Raw genomic sequence first — 19,445 nt, forward strand, 5'->3', positions numbered from 1 at the left:
CGTCCCCATCCTGTCCATGGTTCCGCTCACCACAGGAACATTCCATGCAGTGCCATGTGTCTTGCTCACGCTCTCTCCAGCTGTTTCCATGCAGGAGAAGCTTGCTCAAATCAGCAGGGAGAGGTCCCAGATTGGGGATGGCGTGGCCCACACGAGGCCCCTCACTCACTTTGAGGAGTGTGCAATCACGTTGACTGGCGAGGACATAGACTGTGCCTACAGCGACAGTGAGGTTGGTAGCAAACACCCTCGTGAGGATCCTGCACCATATCATCCCTCTCTTAATGCAACCATGAGTGCTTTCTCTCCTGCTTTTGACTTTGCTGCCATGCACTACTTATCTCTACTTTTGGTTCACAGGGAGCTCTGCCAAGCGACTGACACCCTCAGCCAGCCAGTCCTTCAGCTCCATCCAGGTACTCACCTTGAGCCAAGAGGACACCTCCTCCATTGACGAGCTGGAAATAAGCAGCCTGGAAGACCCGTCACAGTGCTTACCCACACCCTCCACCAGCGCAGAGACATACAGCTCGGTGGGACCTAGATCTAGAGCAAGCTCAGGTTCACCATTTGGTGGTCACCGCATGGACAGATGTCTTCAGCAGGAGGAGGCAGGTTCGGCTGAGCTCCCCGGCACTCAGAGGACTGCTGGGGAAGAGGCATCTAGAAGGTTGGAGTGAAGTGACAAGCCTCTAGATTTGGCCTTCTAACTCATCCAGGAGAGTCAAGAGAAGGCGTGGGAACATCACGCAGAACTGTTAAAGCCCTTAACAGGGTGGCAGGCACGTCAGAGGGGTGCATCTGCCTGCTCTGATGAAATGGTGCCCATTTGTGCGGGTATGAAGGTCTCCATGGGGAGGATGACAGACGCCATGGAGACCCTGGCCCAGCAGAATATGGAGACTTGTGTAGACCTGCACTCCATCGCGGGAGCCATGGGTGAGTTCCTGCAGTGGCAGCACGAGGAGGAAACGGGGCACCTCAAAGTCCCTCCAGGTGCTCCTTCTCCTCAAAGAGTCAGGCCGAGGCCCTGGGCAGTGGAAGGGAGGAGCAGCGACAGCTGGACACCCCGGATCATCCACTCAGGAATCTCTGAGACTGTCCTCTCCCTCTGACTCCCCTTTGCCTCTGAGCCCCTCAACCTCGTCCTCTGTCACCTCAGAGGGAGCAGATGGCCAACGAGTGATTCCGGAGGGTGAAGCGTATGTGTGGCAGGGCCTTTCGGAGCCTCGTGCAAGCACTCTCCCACGCATGCGGATCCTTCCTATATCACACTCACCTCACTGTCCTGAGCATTTTCAATGCTGCCTGCTGGGGTTCACTCTCAGTATCCATCTGAACTGACCTGCAGCTCCGCCCACCCATCGATCACACTCCCATACAGCACATCATCTTGTCCACCATGACTCTCGTTTCACTTTCAATTTAGACAGCATGGTCGTGATCCAGCTTTTCGTGCACTCCCTCATCTTTTCCCCTTCCCCAGTCACCTATTTCCTTTCCCCCATCACTGTTGACCCTCTTGGCATCACCATTCACCTCCCCTCCATGACCTACCAGCCACAACCCTTTTCCTTCGGGGATGTACTGGTGCACATGAATTCCTTTCCTTCACGAAAATCTAACCCACATCCGCATTAAGTTCCCCGACCTCCCTCCTCCCACCCCCACGGTCCGTGCCTGCCTCCAAGTCCCCACCAACCACCCTCGCTATTCCTTCTACTGCTACCGTCGAACCCTCACCCTCCCACCCTCCTGCCTCACTCTGGTTCACCATTCCCTGGTTCACTCCCCAGCAGGCAGTCATTGACTCATCAGAGCCCTCCCTTGCACATTCACCTGGTTATCCCCCCTCAACGAACCCCTTCCCCCCACCCCGGAACTTCTTGCCCCCTTGGAACAACTTCTCTCCTTGGAACCCTTTCCCCCACCCCAGGCTCCCCCCACAGTTAGTCCTCCCCCACCCCCCGACTCTGGCCACCCTTAGTCCTTCCCCCCTCCTGACTCTTTCCTCCAGCCTTACTTCTTCCTCTAGCATTACTCCTGCCCCCTTTCTGACTCCTTCAGACACCCTTACTTCTTCCTGCAGCCTTTCTTCATCCTCCAGCCTTACTCCTTCCCCTTCCTTCACCCTTACTTCTTCCCCCAACCTTAATCCCTCCCCTCTCCACACTCATTCCTCCCCCCGGACTCCCTCCCCTCTCCGCACTCCTTACCCCCTCCAAACTCCTTCCCTTACGCCTCCCACCACCCCTTACACCTATCTCCCCAGTTGCCGTCTTCTCCCGTTAGCCCCTCCTCCCCACATACTCCTTCCCACCTCCCAACCTCCCCCTGACACCTTCATTCCACCCCTCCCAACCTCACCCCATCCTGACACCTCTTCCTCTCCCAGTTGATCCTAGACCTTCCTCTCCCACAACCCCACCCCTTCCCCCAGTCCATCTTCCTCTCCCAAAAGCAACTAGACCTTCCTCTTCACCCCCTCGTCTATCATCCATTATGAGCAAACCCTCAACGGTGACTTTTGAATTTCCGTGCGCTGCTTTGCGGCAGCGCCATGTCCATGAGAATCCACCCAGCATGCCATGGATTTTCCTCCAGTGTGCTGTTGCTGTCGTGCTCCAGCATCTTCTGCTCCTCAGATGTCCGCGATGTGAGCAAGGCCCTAGCGGTAAGTCCCGACTTCTGCACGTCACATTCGTCAAGACGTGTTCTGCGCCGGTGTGCAATCACACCGACTTGGGCAGACGATCCGGCGAGGGGGATGATTCCGGCGGGTTGGCCTTATAATGATATGAAGATGTGTTACAATGAGGTTCCCGACGTCTGATGGCAGGGAACACAGGCCACCATCGACTGGCTGAATGGACAATCGCCTTTGCGAAACGATTCCTGGCCTTCTCGCCATATTGTCCACTCATGCCGCTGAGCACGCCCAACGCCAACAGGCACGGAAAATTCCGACCAGAGAATTTGAAGTAGTAGTTTCAACTGTCTTCATGGCAGAAGATACAAAAAGCATCCCAATCATAGTAGAAAATCAAGAGGCAAAAGGGAGAGAGGAGTCAATATCATTGGGGAAAATTGTTAGGTAAGCTAAGAGCTGACAAGTTCTCTGTACATGATGGCCTGCATCCTAGGGTCTTAAAAGAAATGGCTACCGAGATAGTGAATATATTGGTTGTAATTTTCCAAAATCTCCTAGATTCTAGACGGGTCCCAGTGGACTAGAAAACCTCCATTCAAGAAGGGTGGGAGACAGAAGGCAGGCAACTATAAGCAATTAGTCTAACGTCTGTCATTGGGAAAATGCTGAATCCACTATAAAGTAGCAGGGCATTTAGAAAATCATAAAACAATCAAGTAGAGTCAACATGGTTTTATGAAAGGGAAATCATGTTTGACAAATTTATTAGAGTTCTTTGAGGATGTAACCAGCAGGGTGGATGGATAAAGGGGAACCAGTAGAATTAGTGTGTGTCAATTTCCAAAATCCATTTGATAAGGTACCACAGAAAAAGTTCCTGCACAAGACAAGAGCTCATGGTGTTGGTGGTAATATATTAGTATGGATAGAGGATTGGCTAACTAACAGGAACAGAGAATTGGGATAAATGGGTCATTTTCAGGTTGACAAACCATAACTAGTGGAGTGTCCTAGGGATCAGTGCTGGGTTCTCAACTATCTACAGTCTGTATTAATGATTTGAATGAAGGAACTGAGTGGAAAGTGGCCAAATTTACTGATGATACAAAGATAGGTAGGAGAGTAAGTTATGAGAAAGACACAAAGGGATACAGATAGGCTAAGTACATGAGCAAAAATTGGCAGATGCAATATAATGTGGGAAAATGTGAGGTTGTTCACTTTGGCAGGAAAAATAGATATGGATATTTGTCTGCGATGCCGATACAACTAAAGCAGAATCAGAAGCAGGATACTATTTAAATGGAGAGAGACTGCAGAATATTGTGGTACAGAGGGACCTGGATGTCCTTGTACATGATTCACAAAAGTTAGCATGGAGATAGGATCATGGAATGGCTACAGCTCAGAAGGAGGCCATTTGGTCCATCATGTTTCTGCTGGCCCCTGAAAATGTTTCCTTTTCAGATAATGAAGGTATGGCAAGTAATTTGGAAGGCAAATTGAATGTTGTCGTTTATTGCAAGGGGGCTGGAGTATAAAAATAGAGAAGTCTTGCTACAACTGTACAGGGTATTGGTGAGACTGCACCAATGGTACTGAGTAGTTTTCATCTCCTTACTTAAGGAAGGTATGTACTTGCATTGGAGGCAACGTAGAAAAGATTCACTAGGTTGATTCCTGGGATGAAGGGGTTGTCTTAGGAGGAAAGGTTGAGCAGTTGGGGCCTATACTCATTGGAGTTTAGGAATGGGGGGCTGATCTTACTGAAAAATATAAGATTCTTAGGGGGCTTGACAGGGTAGAAGGCGGGAGGATGCTTCACCCTCATGGGCAAATCTAGAACTAGGGGTCACAGATTCAGAATAAGAGGTCTCCCAATTAAGATGGAGAAGAAAAGGAACTTCCTGTTTCAGAGGGTTTGTTAGTCTTTGGAATTCCCTATCCTAGAGAGCAGTAGAGGCTGGGTCACTGAATATATTCAAGGCTGAGTTAGATAGGTTTTTGATCTACAAGGACTCAAATGTTATGGGGAGCAGGCAGGGAAGTGGAGTTAAGGCCACAATCAAATCAACCATGAACTTATTGAATGGCCTAGGCTCGAGGGGCCGAATGGCCTAGTCCTGCTCCTATTTCTTATGTTCTTATGTTTGTTATGTTCACATTTAAGCAAAACTTACCATATTTAATAACAATCATAAGACAAAGGTGCACATTCCAAGCTTTCACCAGGGCAAAATAATAATATCTTGGAAAACACTGGGCTGGACTTTCTATTCACCCTCAGGTGGGTTTGAAGCCAGGGTGGGGAGTGTAAAACCCAGCTGGCAGCCTTCACATCACCTATCCCCCTGCACCTGAACTCTCTAAAATTTTACCAAGGATGGGGGAGGCGTGGGCTGGTCCTGCCACCGATGTCATACCCATAATGGGGGCAGGCCCATGCCATGTAGAAAGCAGCTTTAACTGCATGGGCTGGTGTCAGGCAAGGGATAGGGTGTTCTCCTTAGGGGCCCCTTGTGCCCATCAGAGGCAAGCCCCCACCCCACCAAGGTCAAAACCCCCCCCACCACCTTTAACCCTCACCCTGGGCTCTTGAACCCAGCATTGCATCCACTCCACTAACACCCCTTCGCTGAGACCCTCAACCCTGGACTTACCTGTCAGTCTCATTTCCACAGGATTCAGGACTGCCCGTGGTTCCAGCAGTGGCCAACACTGCTGGTGGCACAGAGCTGCCGGCTAATCTGATTGGTTAGCAGCTATCTAAGACAGGACTTCCTCCAGAAATAAGGATGGAATTCTCACCTTAAAGCAATTAATGTTGCTCTTAGCATGGCGGGCTCCCCACCTGCCACCCCAACCCCCAACTACCCCCAGGACTTTTCAGGCAGGGGACTGGGGATCACAGCAGCCCGTAAAATTCAGTCCATTCTTATTGTTCCAGAAAATGTGCCTGGTACAAAACAGCATAACTAGAGTCTACCACCCTTTAGTAAAATGCTCCTCTGCAAACCTGAGAGACATGCACAAAAGATATGAATTCAAGAGATGAGGTGAGAGTGACTGCCCTTGACATCAAGGCAGCATTTGACCGAATGTAGCATCAAGGAGCCCTTTTGCTTTTTGGAATAGTTTAACCCATAGTCTTGCGACGCTGAAATGTAAATGTCCTGCTGCAAGGAACCAATGAACTATTTCCAGTTGCAGCCTTGGGTTAAAATAGCATGGTACTCATCATTCAGGAGCTGGAGACTGGCACGAATCATTTCATCTGACACTGTTATATATTATAGGTGCTCATTCCAGACTTGTCTGCACAAATTAAACTGCTGCATCTGACTTTTATAGCCAAAGGGTAGTTAATGTAGATGGATCCTAATTCGTTTTGGATGACATTGCTAAAGTGTTTCCTAATTAGAAAAGATGCTCATCTAAGATTTGCTTTGGTGAAGCTTAATCAGAATCAAAATGAGATACGGAAAGTAAAAGTGTAACATCACATCCTTGGATGCCAAGGCTCCGAACTCCTAAACTGGCAGCTTCTAAAACTTTTTAAACACAAAGGCATCAATTTACAGTGGGACGGGGGAGGGGGGTGGTTGTCATTTGGAAACAGATACTGCAACTCCTCAGATACTGAAGCAGTCTGTGTCCATATGTAGCAAGACCTGGACAACATTCAGGCTTGGGATGATAAATAGCAACTAACACCCGTGCCACACAAGTGTCAGGCAATGATCAGCTCCAACAAAAAAGAATCTAACCGCCTCCCCTTGACATTCAATGACATTACCATTAACATCCTGGGGGTTACCACTGACCAAAAATTGAACTGGGCCAACCATGTAAAAGCTGTGGCTACTAGAACAGGTCAGAGTCTGGGAATTCTGCAGTGAGTAATTCACCTCCTGACCTCCACCCCTCACCAAATCCAGTCCTCCAACCACAAGGCACAAGTCAGGAGTGTGATGGAATACACTCCACTTGCCTGGATGAATGCAGCTCCAACAACACTCAAGAAGTCCAACACCATCCAGGACAAAACAGCCGGCTTGATCAGCAGCCCATCCACCACTTTAAACATTCACTCCCTCCACACAGTGGCAGTAGTGTGTACCATCTAAAAGATGCACTGCAACAACTCAACAAGTATCCTTTGACAGTAACTTCCAAATGCATGACCTCTACTGCCTAGAAGGACAAGGGCAGCAGTGCATGGGAATAGCACCACCTGCAATCCACCTCCAAGTCTTCATACCATTCTGACTTGGGACTATATCACTGTTCCTTCTCTGTCATTGGGAAATAACCTGGAACTTCCTTCCTCACATCATTGTGGTTGTCCAATGTCATTAGATGGATTGCAGCTGTCCAAGCAGGTGGCTCACTATTGCCTTCTCAAGGACAGCTAGGGATGGGCACCATATTTTGGCCTTTCCAGCGACGCTCATGGAAGTATAAAAAGAGTGCCTATGCAAATTATGGCATATGAATTTCCCACCTCAGAGAGTTGGCAACAGGATCTGGTCACAGCTTACAGGCCAAGGACTGTAAAAAACAGGCTTATTCTTTTATTTCACTGATGCCCAGTTTGGGTTCTGCCAAGGCCACTCAGCTCTTGACCTCAGTACAGCCTTGGTTCAAACATAGACAAAAGAGCTGAACTCCTGAGATGAGGGTAGAGTGACTGCCCTTGACATCAAGGCAGCATTTGACCGAGTGTGGCATCAAGAGCCCTAACAAAACTGGAGTCAATGGGAATCAGGCGGAAAACTCTCCGCTGGTTGGAGTCATACCTAGCACAAAGGAAGAGGCTGGAGGTCAATCATCTCAGCTTCAGGACATCACCGCAGGAATTCCCCAGGGTAGTATCCTCGGCCCAACCATCTTCAGCTGCTTCATCAATGACCTTCCTTCCATCATAAGGGCCAGGATTCCCCGGTCGGCGAGCGGGAGGTGGGGGGGGGGGGTGCGGGGGGGCTTGCCAACGCGTAAAATGATGCAGGATGACGTCCAACAGCAATGAAAAAAAATTTTAAACATCATTCTCAATAAGCTCCTGTTCATGTGACTGAGTCACATGTGGAGTCATGTTTCCCTTATTTATAAAATCTTTATTTTTCATTGTAAAATTCTTCAGCTCCCTGAGGCAACTCTGTGCCTTCGGGGAGCTTTCAGTGCGCGTTCCCCCGCGCATGCACAGATTTTAGTGCTCGCACTCCTCCTGCCCTCACCCTGGCAGCGCTGAGGTTCTCAGCGCGTGTTTCACACAGGCTGGCCGTTAACTGGCCAGACAGCATGAACTTGCAGTCAGGGCCCGATCGCCAGCAGTGGTCAGTTTCACGGCCGCTTCCGGACCCGCCCGCCCCACCCACCCGACAAAGGGAAAATCTTGCCCCTTAACTTTAACATTCAAATATTGCCTGCTATCTAAGCAGAATAAGATTGCATAAACTTAATTAGTAGGAGTTTTGTGTGGTATCAAGAACTAATTTACTCAATGATGAAGACATTTAACCAATTAACAAGTTTTTTCATCCCATCAAGGCATATCCCATTAGTATGTCCAGGGTAGTATTCAGCTGCATTTATCTCTTACCCAACCTGACAGAATACTCTTATCATTTATTAAGAAATTATTCTTAATATCTGTTTATAAACTTACTTTATATTAATTTAAAATCATGCCATCTTCCCTGTTCACCTGTTTATTTTGAACCAGCATTCTGAATTTACTGTATGCATACTATTTGATAGTGTCAGTTGTCATGCTTGAACTATGTTCTTTCCACATAGCAGTGTTCAAGCATCCCCAAACATTCATCACAGATTGTTCACTTCACAGTTGAAGTTTTCCGATTGCGCTCTCCTGGAACAGAGCCATACCACCCAGGGAGCACTTATTGGGATATTCTGCAAGTAGCTCTCCTCACAGTGAATAGAAAATCAAGGCTTGTGTGCACACAATATGCGGCCTTGATGGGCCGGGCTCCATGTGAGGGCCACCAGGCCAGATGTTAAACCCCATCTGACTTCTTGGGTGGTGCAAAAGATTCCAAGGCACTATTTTGAAGAGCAGAGGAGTTCCAGCCACTATCTATCTTTCAATCAACATCACTGAAACCGATTACCTGGGCCATTATCACATTTCGGCTGTTTGCCAAAGCTTTGTGGGAATTCCAAGATTTCCTTTCATTTTTGTGATTGTTTTTGTGGCACTTTCTTGCACCTTTCCCCATGCATGTTTAAAACAGAATAGCTGCTGAACAGGCTGGGGATTGAGTTCTGGAAAGTACTGAGTCACAGCTTGTGTTGTCAGTCTCCATGGAACTTTATAAGAGGCCAAACCCCCATCTTACGAGGGCACCCATTGTCAGAGCTTATGCTGAGAGTATGCACGTCCTCTGTCCAGGGACCCTGCATAACCTTGAGGCTGGCATGCTGAATGAAAATAGAAGACATAGGAACAGGAGTAGGCCATTTGGCCCTTCAAACCTATTCTACCATTCAATATGATTATGGCTATCTTCTACCTCAACTTCACCTTTCTGTGCTATCTTCATATTCCTGGATTCCCTTAGTGTCCCAGAGATGAAAAACATAACAGCCCCTTGAAGGGAAGAATTAGGCTCCGTTGTAAAGAACAGTGTAAAGAGCAGCATGGACCCCAAAAAATACACAAGGTAATGTTTTGTACCTTTAATGTAGCTTCATGCAAACTGAGGCCACAGTGGTTCAGTTCATAGCACTCTTGCCTCTGAGTCACGAGGTTCTGGATTCATGTCCCTCCCCAGGACTTTAGCACAAAAATCAAGGCTGATGCTTCAGTGCAGTACTGAGGGTGTTTTACTCTTGGAGACACTGTCTTTTGGATGAAATGTTATACTGAGATCCTATTCTCTCTCAGGTAGACGTAGAAGAAAGGCAGACAATCATCCCTGATATCCTGGCCAATATTTATCTCTGAATCAGCCTTACAAAACTAATTATCTGGTCATTCTCACAATAATGTTTGTGGGAGCTTGCTGTATGTGCAAACTGGCTGCTGCATTCCCTACATTACATCAGTGACTACACTTCAAAAGTACTTCATTGACTGTATAGTGCTTTGGGACACCTGGTCATCATGAAAGGTGCTATATAAATACAAGTCTTCCTTTCTTGGATTATGTGTTTTGTGATGAAAGTATAATAATTTTCATAATATTTTTCTGGTTTATTGTGAAGTAGGTTTATGGGGGTAAATATAGTTGGGTCTGTGTGTGATTTAATTACATTCTGTAGTCAAGTAGACTGCAAGTTTAAATCATCAAAAGAAGCTAGGTGCTTGACATGCTAATGAATAAACATGGGTGCTGGCTTAGCATGCAAGGTGTGAAGGGAATTTGCATTTTCAGATAAATGAAGAGATTTGGATTTCAAAGGGGTCTTAGTCTGTTTACAATTAGTCAGAAAAGCAAGGCTAAGGTATGTGTTTATTTTTCCCAAAGGTTACTGGCAATAGTGGCAATATAAAAGTTTTCATTTTGTGAGGAAGATATAGGCCAGAATTTTCCGGTTGGCGATTTGGGGGCGGGGGGGGCGGGGCCCGCCCACCAATGGGAAAATGACATGGGATGATGTCGGGAGAAACCCCCGACGTCATCCAGGTCCATTTAAATTTTTAGGAAGGCGGGCGGACAGCAAAATCAGCTGTCTGCCCGCCGACCTGTCAATGGCTAATTGAGGCCATTGACAGGATCATTAAGCTCATTGAAAGACCTGCCCGTCCAACCTTAAGGCTGGCGGGCAGGCCAGGAGCCCTGGCGGGCTTCTGAAAAAAGATAAAACCTCATCCACTGGCGGGATGAGGTTTCATCTCAGTTTTTAAAAAGTTTATTAAAGTTTCACTCATATTTATTAACATGTCCCATCTCATGTGACAGTGTCACATGAGGGGGGCATGTTAATAATGTTTTTCTTTCTCTATTTTTAAAGTTTTTTAAACATTCAGTGCTCTTCCTGTGACAGCACTTAGTCTCAGGGAGCAGTGCACTCTTTCGCGCACATGCACGAAAGAGCGCACTTTAACAGATGGGGAATCCCTCCACCCCCCACACAGGAAGCGCTTGGGCAGGCCGCTGGGCGGGCCTTAATTGGCCCGCCCACGTAAAATGGTGGCCGGCCCTGTTTCGGCAGCAGAGTTCGGCTGCCCACCTGCCGCAGAGCCAGTGGGGTCCACCCGCCCATCAAGGTCAAAACTCTGGCCATAGTTTCAAAGGCATATGGAACAATAGGATTTACATATTAAAAAGAGAAAAACATATATAAAAGAGAGTGAAAGGCTATGTGTCAGAAGGCCATGTAAGATTTAACAGGAGTATGTGAAATAGCCTTAATGAAGCCTCCAGCATTTGTGCAAAAGTCTGCTATATAACGAAACTGAAGCTGGGGAAAAGCCGTTTGGAATTCCACTGTCCAGGGTATTGTGTTAACTTGCTGAGTTTGTTTTAAATCTAAAATCTATTTTGGGCCATTGCCTTAAAGGAAGTGTAACTGGGGATCAGGTTAATTAGGAAGTATAGGAGTTATTATAATAGTAAGTAATTGTAGTCTTATGTATGTGCTTGAAATCTTTTATATTTTGTTAATAAATATTTTAATTTAATTTTTAAAATCTCTAAAGGTCTTGGTGGGCTTATTACTTTTGAATTCAGTGCACACATATAATAAATACAAATTGCAAAACCATTGTGATAGAGCGACCAAGTTTCCCTTGTGGATTTGGGCGGCTTGGCACACATCATTTGCCATGTCATAACAGTCTCCAGAGGGCAGCCAGACCTAGCTGTGCTAACTCTTCAGACCTGATAGTCAGAGGCTAGAAGGGATAAAAAATGGGATGCTTGTGCAATATCTGGTTTTTATGAACATAGGAGTAGGTAATTTGACCCATTGAGCCTGCTCCGCCATTCAAACAGATCATGGCTGATCATCCACCTCGATGTAATTTTTCCCCACTATCCCCATATCCCTTGATATCATCAGTATCCAGAAAGCTATCAATTTCTGTCTTGAACAAGCTCAATGATTGAGTTTCCACAGTCCTCTGGGGTAGAGAATTACAAAGGTTCGCCACCCTCTGAGTGAAGAAATTCCTCCTCACCTCACTCTTAAATGGCCTTCCCCTTATTCTGAGACTGTGTCCCCTGGTATTAGACTCACCAGCCATAGGAAACATCCTATCTACATCTAACCTGTCATGCCCTGCAAGAATTTTGTAAGTTTCAATGAGATCACCTCTCATTCTTCGAAACTCTCGAGAACACAGGCCCAGCTTCCTCAATCTCTCCTCATAGGACAATCCCGCCATCCCAGGAATCAGTCTGGTGAACCTCCATTGCACTCCCTTTATGGCAAGTATATCCTTCCTTAGATAAAGAGACCAATACTCCAGGTGCTGTCTCACCAAGGTTCTATACAATTGCAGCAAGACAGCTTTACTCCTGTATTCAAATCCTCTTGTAATGAAGGCCAACATACATTTGTCTTCCTAATTGTTTGCTGCACCTGCATGCTTGCTTTCAGTGACTCATGAACAAGGACTCCCTGGTCCCTTTGGATGTCAACACTTCCCAACCTCTCACCATTTAAGAAATACTCTGCCTTTCTGTTTTTTTTCTACTCAAGTAGATAAATTCACACCTATTCAAATTATTTTCCATCTGCTATGTTCTTGGCCATTCCCTTAGCCTGTCCAAATCGCCTTTAAACCTCCTTGCAACCTCCTCACAACTTACATTCCCACCTAGTTTTGTGTCATCAGCAAATTTGGAAATATTACATTTGGTCCCCATATCCAAATCACTTATATAGGTTGTTATTTTATTTATTTTGTTATACTGTTATTATAGAACAGGTTTGTTGTGCTATCTAGTCAGAAATAGCCAATAAATGTAGTGATTGCAAAGCATTTGCTAGAAAACATAAGGGGCTTTATTTTTCATTTTTCCCTTTTACCTCTAAATATTTTCGACGATTGTCACAGTTTCTCTACCTGCATCCCTTCATTATGAGACTCTAAAGCCATTAGGTTATGTGCACTGTGTGCTCTCAAATGCTTGCCAAATCCCCTACCACTGGTTGCTAAGGAGCATCATGGACCATTATTAATCGCTTTTGTTTCCCAACTGATTTTCCCTGTCTCTTGCTGGAAGAGGCTACAGCTTCCATTTGGCACCTCTCTGCTCAATGCATCTCAGATCAGGGACTGAGAATTCTCAACAGCATCTGCTTTAGGGACATTTTCCCCAGAACAGCATCAGATCGAGCTCTCTAAGGAAAAACAGTCAATCTTAAGGTAGAGACCTGAGTTGTTGACGAGATGCATGTAACATATTTGAAAACTCTCAATTTATTGCAAAATAAATATATTGTACAGCAAAATTCTGGCTATTATATAGTGAAAATGCTTGTATTATACAGAGACAGATTACATAACTGTAGCTTCCTCAAGGCTTGAGGGAAAATGCTTCACATGGCGCATAACTAAACTACATTGATACAAGGAGTTGTTCTGGGTCAGATGATCTCAGTAATTGAGATGCTCCAGCAGCACAACATCCCTAGACAAGGGAGGGGATGGGGGGAAATCAGTCAGTCACAGTGACCTAGGTTTGAAAGTGTTCATGATGGAAATCTTAGTCCACAAACCAGGCAAAGAGTCTAGTCTAACAAAAACTCAACCAACCTATTCGCCCATTGATTTGCCTAAGAAAGCTTCTGGAGAGAGTCATGGCATACTGCTTCCAAATTCACCTCGAGATACTGACTTCAACTCAAGCCAAGCAGGGTTTAGAAGCGAAAGAGGTGCCAGTGACATTTTGTTATGACCACTGAAGCCACTGTCTGAGCTTTAATAAGGAATAGTGCACAGTAGCGATGGTTCTAGGTGTGGAAAAAGTGCTTGAGAAGCTTTATGCAATGGACCGTCTCTCAACATCCCTTTAAGCTGATTCAATGGTTATAAAATTTCCAGAAAGAGCACACAGTTATGTCAGAGTGAGCATATTAATCTCCAGCAGATTTTTCCCAATGGCAGGAGTACTCTAGAGATTGGATATAAGGCGAGAGCAGGATCAGACTCTGCTGTGATGCCTCCATGCTCAATGAGCACATAAACAATCACCAGCTCAACTCACACTTAGAGAATGAACACTTAGCTGAGGTAATAAGGCCTGTGGAACTGTTACCTAGCAAGAGTTACCCATTTCAAGTGAGAATGAGGTTACAACAGAAAAAATGCAAACAACTCTGCTAATACAGGAAGCTCGGCTTTGTGCCGCCATTTTATGCGGGCGGGTCAGTTAAGGCCCGCCCAGCGTGACACGCACCTGGAATCACTAAGCGCTCCCTGTGCGGGCGTGGGGAGGAGGGAGAGGAGGAGCCTGCGCTCTTTCGCGTATGCACGCATAAGAGCGCAGGAATCTCCGTGAGGCACGGAGCTGCCTCAGGGAGATTGGTTTCATTGTGAAAATCTGCAAAGAAACTTTTAAAAAATTAATTGGACATGTCCCCTCATGCGACAGTGTCACATGAGCTGGCACATGTCTATGAATTTTATTAAAAACTTTTATTAAAGTTATAAAACCTTCATGAAACCTCGTCCCACCCGTGGATGAAGTTCCGGGAAAAATGCTATGCTCTTTACCTGCCTGCCAACCTTAAGGTTGGACGGACAGCCCCGAGAAGCAGTTTAATTTGTTAATTAATGGCATTAATAGGCCTTTGACAGTTCGGCAGGTGTGCAGCTGATCCCGCTGCGCGCCCGCCAAACTGAGGATCAGAATGATGCGCGATGACTCTGGGATGCTCGCCCAACATCACCGCATGTCATTTTACACGTCAACGAGTGGGGCCCACCCCCGAACACCGACCAGAAGATTCAGGCCATTAAATATGCTAAGAGAGGCTGAAACATAGTAGTTCAACCTGAGTGGAGGACATATGAAACATGTTATTGGAGTGACACCATGTGGGAGTTTGTTAGAAATACAAATTAATTCAACGACTGGAGGTTCATCGAGTTCCTCCAGTCTCCCTGCCTGTACATCATCTTACTCAATGTCACTCTCCTTACTCTTCTTAGTGAACCTGCCTTTGTTCTGCTGCACACCCACTCATCTTTGGATTGCATTCAGTAGCCCTCAATACACCAAGAAATCTGAGTGGTGGCCTGAACCTGCATGGATTTGAGTGCTGTTGCTGTCCAGAGCTTTCTAACGTGGGTTCTCAGCCATGGGTGCCAAGTCATTCATTTATTCCCTCAGGACAATTATAAAATGCAAGTATCATGGATTGCTGTGCGGTCAGAGAATCAGTATTGCTTTCCTGATGGTGGGCATTAATATGAAAGATCATACTTCTGTGGTCTGAAACCACCTTCACATTTAGGGGGTAAGCCTTCAAAAACTGGGCACACAGCCAGTCAGGCACTCAAGATTGGGGGCCCAACTTTCTGACCCATGCTCATTACCAGTGAGGCTTTGTGCTGCCATCATAGCCTTGGAAAATCAGGCTTAGATATTTAACTTGCTTTATGGAAAACCACAGATGGTGAAAACCTAAGGCTTGCGCAAGCATTGATGCCTGCCAGGACTAACTTTTGAACTGGATTGAAGTTCATAAGATGATGGGCATTATGACATATTTTGAATATGATGGTTCCTACTCATGGGCATTTTTCTCAGAGATTGAGGGATTTGTGTGGAGTCAATTGGAAGGCAAACCATATACAGTCAGTAGAATGGGGCAACTTGGTGGACTGTCCATAATTTCTCACAATTTTACTTCCAGAATAATAAAGAGGGAGAAAATAAACTTTGAGGGTAAACTAGCAAGTAATATAAAAATGGACAGTAATAATTTCTTTAAATATATTAAAAGGAAGAGAGAGGCCAAAGTCAATATAGTCCCCTTAGAGAATGAGGCTGGGGAAATAATAACGGGGAACCAGGAAATGGCAAGGGAGTTGAATAAATACTTTGCATCAGTCTTCACAGTAGAAGACACTAATAGCATTCCAAACATACTAAATAATCATGGGACAAAAGGTAGAGGGAGGAAGTAAATACAATAACTATCACTACAAGGGAAACTAATAGGGCTAAAGGCCGATAAGTCACCTGGACCTGATGGGTTGCATCCTAGGATATTAAAGGAAGTAGCTGCAGAGATAGTGGATGCACTGGTAATAATCTCCCAAGAATCCTTAGATTCTGGAAAAGTCCCAGAGGATTGGAAAACTGCCAATGTAACACCCTTATTCAAAAAGGGAGGGATACAAAAAACAGGTGACTGTAGGCCAGTTAGCTTAACATCTGTCATTGGAGTCTATTATAAAGGATGTAATAGCAGAGCATTTAGAAATACATAATCTAATCAAGCAGGGTCAGCATGGCTTCATGAAGGGGAAATCATGCCTGGCAAATTTATTAGGATTATTTGAGGCGGTAACAGGCAAGATAGATAAAGGGGAACCAGTAGATGTAATATATTTGGATTTCCAAAAGGCTTATGATAAGGTATCACACATAAGGCTACTTAATAACATAAGAGGCCATGATGTTGGGGGTAGTATATTAGCATGGATAAAGGATTAGCTAACTAATAGAAGACAGAGAGTTGGGATAAGGGAGGCATTTTCAGGATGGCAATCTGTAATTAGAGGAGTTCCACAGGGATCAGTGCTGGGGCCACAATTATTTACAATATATATAAATGACTTGGATGAAGGAAGTGAATGTACTATCGCCAAGTTTGCGGATGACACAAAAATAGCTGGGATGGCAAGCGGTGAGGATGATACAAAGAGTCTACAGAGGGATATAGACAGGTTAAGTGGGCAAAAACTTGGCAGATGGAATATAATGTGGGAAAGTGTGAGGTTATGCACTTTGGCAGGAAGAATAGAGGAGCTGAATATTATTTAAATGGAGAAAGACTGAAGAAAGCTGCAGCACAGAGGAATTTGGGGGTCCTCGTGTGTGAATCCCAAAAAGCTAGCATACAAGTTCAGCAGGTAATAGGGAAGGCAAATGGAGTGTTGGCCTTTACTTCAAAGGGAATGGAGCATAAAAATAGGGAAGTCTTGCTAAAACTATACAAGGCACTAATTAGACCACACCTAGAATGCTGTGAACAGTTTTGGTCCCCTTATCTAAGGAAAGATATACTGGCATTGGAGGCAGTCCAGACAAGGTTCACTAGGTTGATCCCGGGTATGGAGGGATTTTCTTATGAGGAGAGGTTGAGTCAGTTGTGTCTGTACTCATTGGAGTTTAGAAGAATGAGAGGTGGCCTTATTGAAACATATAGGCCAGAAATTTCCCCTCTCGGGGGGGTTGTGCGGGGGCAGGCGCGAACCCAGTTGATGCCCCTGACTGGGTCCACGCCGCTATTTTATGTGGGCGGGCCAATTAAAGCCCACCCATCGTGATGCGCGCCCGGAAGCACTGAGCGCTCCCTGTGCGGGCGGGAGAGGATTACCTGAATGGTTCCCTGTGCTCTTTCGCGTGCATGCGCAGAGATCTCCCTGAGGCACTTCTGTGCCTCAGAGAGATTTGTTTCAGTGTTAAACTTTTAAATAAAGGATTTTTAAACTTTTAAAACATGTTCCCTCATGTGACACTATCACATCAGCCGGGACATGTCAAAGAATAAATGTAAACATTTTTATTAGATTTTAAAACAGTTCATGAAACCACATCCCGCCCATGGATGAGGTTTCATGAAAAATGCAAAGGCCGCTTGGGCTCTTCGCCTGCCCACCAACCTTAAGGTTGGATGGGCAGCTCATTAAATTGAATTAATTAGGTTTTAAATGGCCTTAATAGGCCTTTGACAGTTCGGCGGACCCGCCAAACTGGAAATCTAAATGATAGTGCGATGACATCAGGACACCCACCCGATGTCACCGTGCATCATTTTATGCCTCGGCGAGCAAGCCCCACCCTCCCCCGCTCACCGACAGGAAATGCTGCCCATAAGATTTTTAGGAGCCTTCACCGCTACCCTGCTATGCTGAGAGGTTGTTTCCCGTTGTGGGAGAGTCTAGGACCAGAGGGCATAATCTCAGAGTAAGGGGTCACCCATTTAAGACAGAGATGAGGAGGAATTTCTTCTCTCAGAAGATAGTCAATCTGTGGCATTCTTTACTGCAGAGGGCTGTAGAGGCTGTGTTGTTAAGTATATTCAAGGCTGAGATAGACAGATTTTTAATCAGTAAGGGAATCAAGGGTTATGGGGAAAAGGCAGGAAAGTGGAGTTGAGGATTATCAGAACAGCCATGATCTTATTGAATGGTGGAGCAGGCTCGATGGGCCAAAAGGCCTACTTCTGCATATGGTCTAATGGTCTAAAATGTCAGCATTCTGAACAACTTACTGCCAAATTAGTCTTATGAGATAAGCAAGCCATGTGTTACTGATTTGTGATTTTTAAACACAAGGCTAATTCACTTTTAACCATTATGGATGGACACCCAGAGTGAGTTGTTTTGTGATGAAGGGGAGGAGCACTGTTTTGGGTGCAATTAGATGACCAGAGCCTACAAGTGCAGATGGAATCTGTTCTGTTCAGGTGGAGTCTTTTAATTAGGAATTCACTATGTGGGGCATGAAGAGTGCACATCCATGTCACACCACTCTGCAGTACAGCACGTTTGACTCTAAGTGTACTGTACCATACATATTAATATTTTGCAAAGGCAATAGTAGTATGCACTATGTATAATATCATCGTAAACTTCTACTCACTAAAGCAATTTCAGATGTCTCTGTATGTACTACACAAGTGTCTTTGTACCAAAAAAGACAGCAAGTGGTCTTTAATTTCAGCCTCCATTTCAATGACAATACAAATCAGAGAGTAAATGCATCACCATAATTATCTTACCTATGAACTGGTTAGCGTACGAAGCACTGAGACCAAACTGGCTTTCCAGATACTTGCCCAGAAAAGCAGCGAACCCACTGATAGCTGCAACCTCCATGCAGGCAGCCAACACGACACAGGTGAAGACTGGATTCATCAACAGCTGCTTAGTTACTTGTGGAATTGCTGAAAGAAAGTACATGGAAAAAGTTAGCAGAATTTATTTCAAATAAAAAATATGGCTTCAAACCCAGTTAAATTACATTGTAACACTGTGAACAGCAGATGGCGCCAAATCATAGAGAGTTTCCATCGAGAGCCACAAGAAGATTTTCTTACTCTCATGCAAGATTTAATTTGCCCTGTGATCATGAATTTCCACGACAATGGAAAGGAATTGAATTCATTGAGGGCTATAAGAGGCTGCTTTAGGGGACACACTGCAATCTCAAAGTGCTCACAAGTTCAGCACTACCTTGGAAATAAAGCAAAAACTTTTTTGCAAGCAAAATGATAGCCCATCAAATTTCCAGAAACATTCCTAGCACATTACTCATTCACTATTTAAAGTCAAATATGCTTTTATTGTGGAATAGCAGCATTCTTGAAATTTCAAAATCTAGACTTACCAGTAATGATAACAAGCCTGGCAAGTCCTGGCTCCCTGTGGTTACAAATCCTCTCTGCTGCTGAGAAATTATTTTATAAGCTTTACTGTGGATAGACTTTGGTTATACTGGGTATTGTCATTAAAGTTTGCTTTAGGCTAAATTATTACATTTAAAACTTCCAATTGGAAACACTACACTACCAGTCTGCTATAAGGAAAAGCCTGAAATGGGAAGCACACGTAAACATGTTACAATGCATTGATGCTTCA

General features: G+C 45.3%; 1 protein-coding gene across 2 annotated transcripts in view; it reads right to left on the reverse strand.

The window, feature by feature from the left end:
- Positions 1-19,445, reverse strand: part of LOC144695016 (solute carrier organic anion transporter family member 3A1-like) — a 338,399-nt gene that overhangs the window by 47,078 nt on the left and 271,876 nt on the right. For both annotated transcript variants that reach the window (XM_078565890.1, XM_078565881.1), the window contains one exon: positions 18,587-18,751. In XM_078565890.1, the coding sequence (XP_078422016.1) occupies positions 18,587-18,751 (165 nt within the window). The remainder of the gene's footprint in view (positions 1-18,586; positions 18,752-19,445) is intronic.

This window comes from Cetorhinus maximus, chromosome 2 (assembly GCF_964194155.1).
Source record: "Cetorhinus maximus chromosome 2, sCetMax3.hap1.1, whole genome shotgun sequence".
NCBI lineage: Eukaryota > Metazoa > Chordata > Chondrichthyes > Lamniformes > Cetorhinidae > Cetorhinus > Cetorhinus maximus.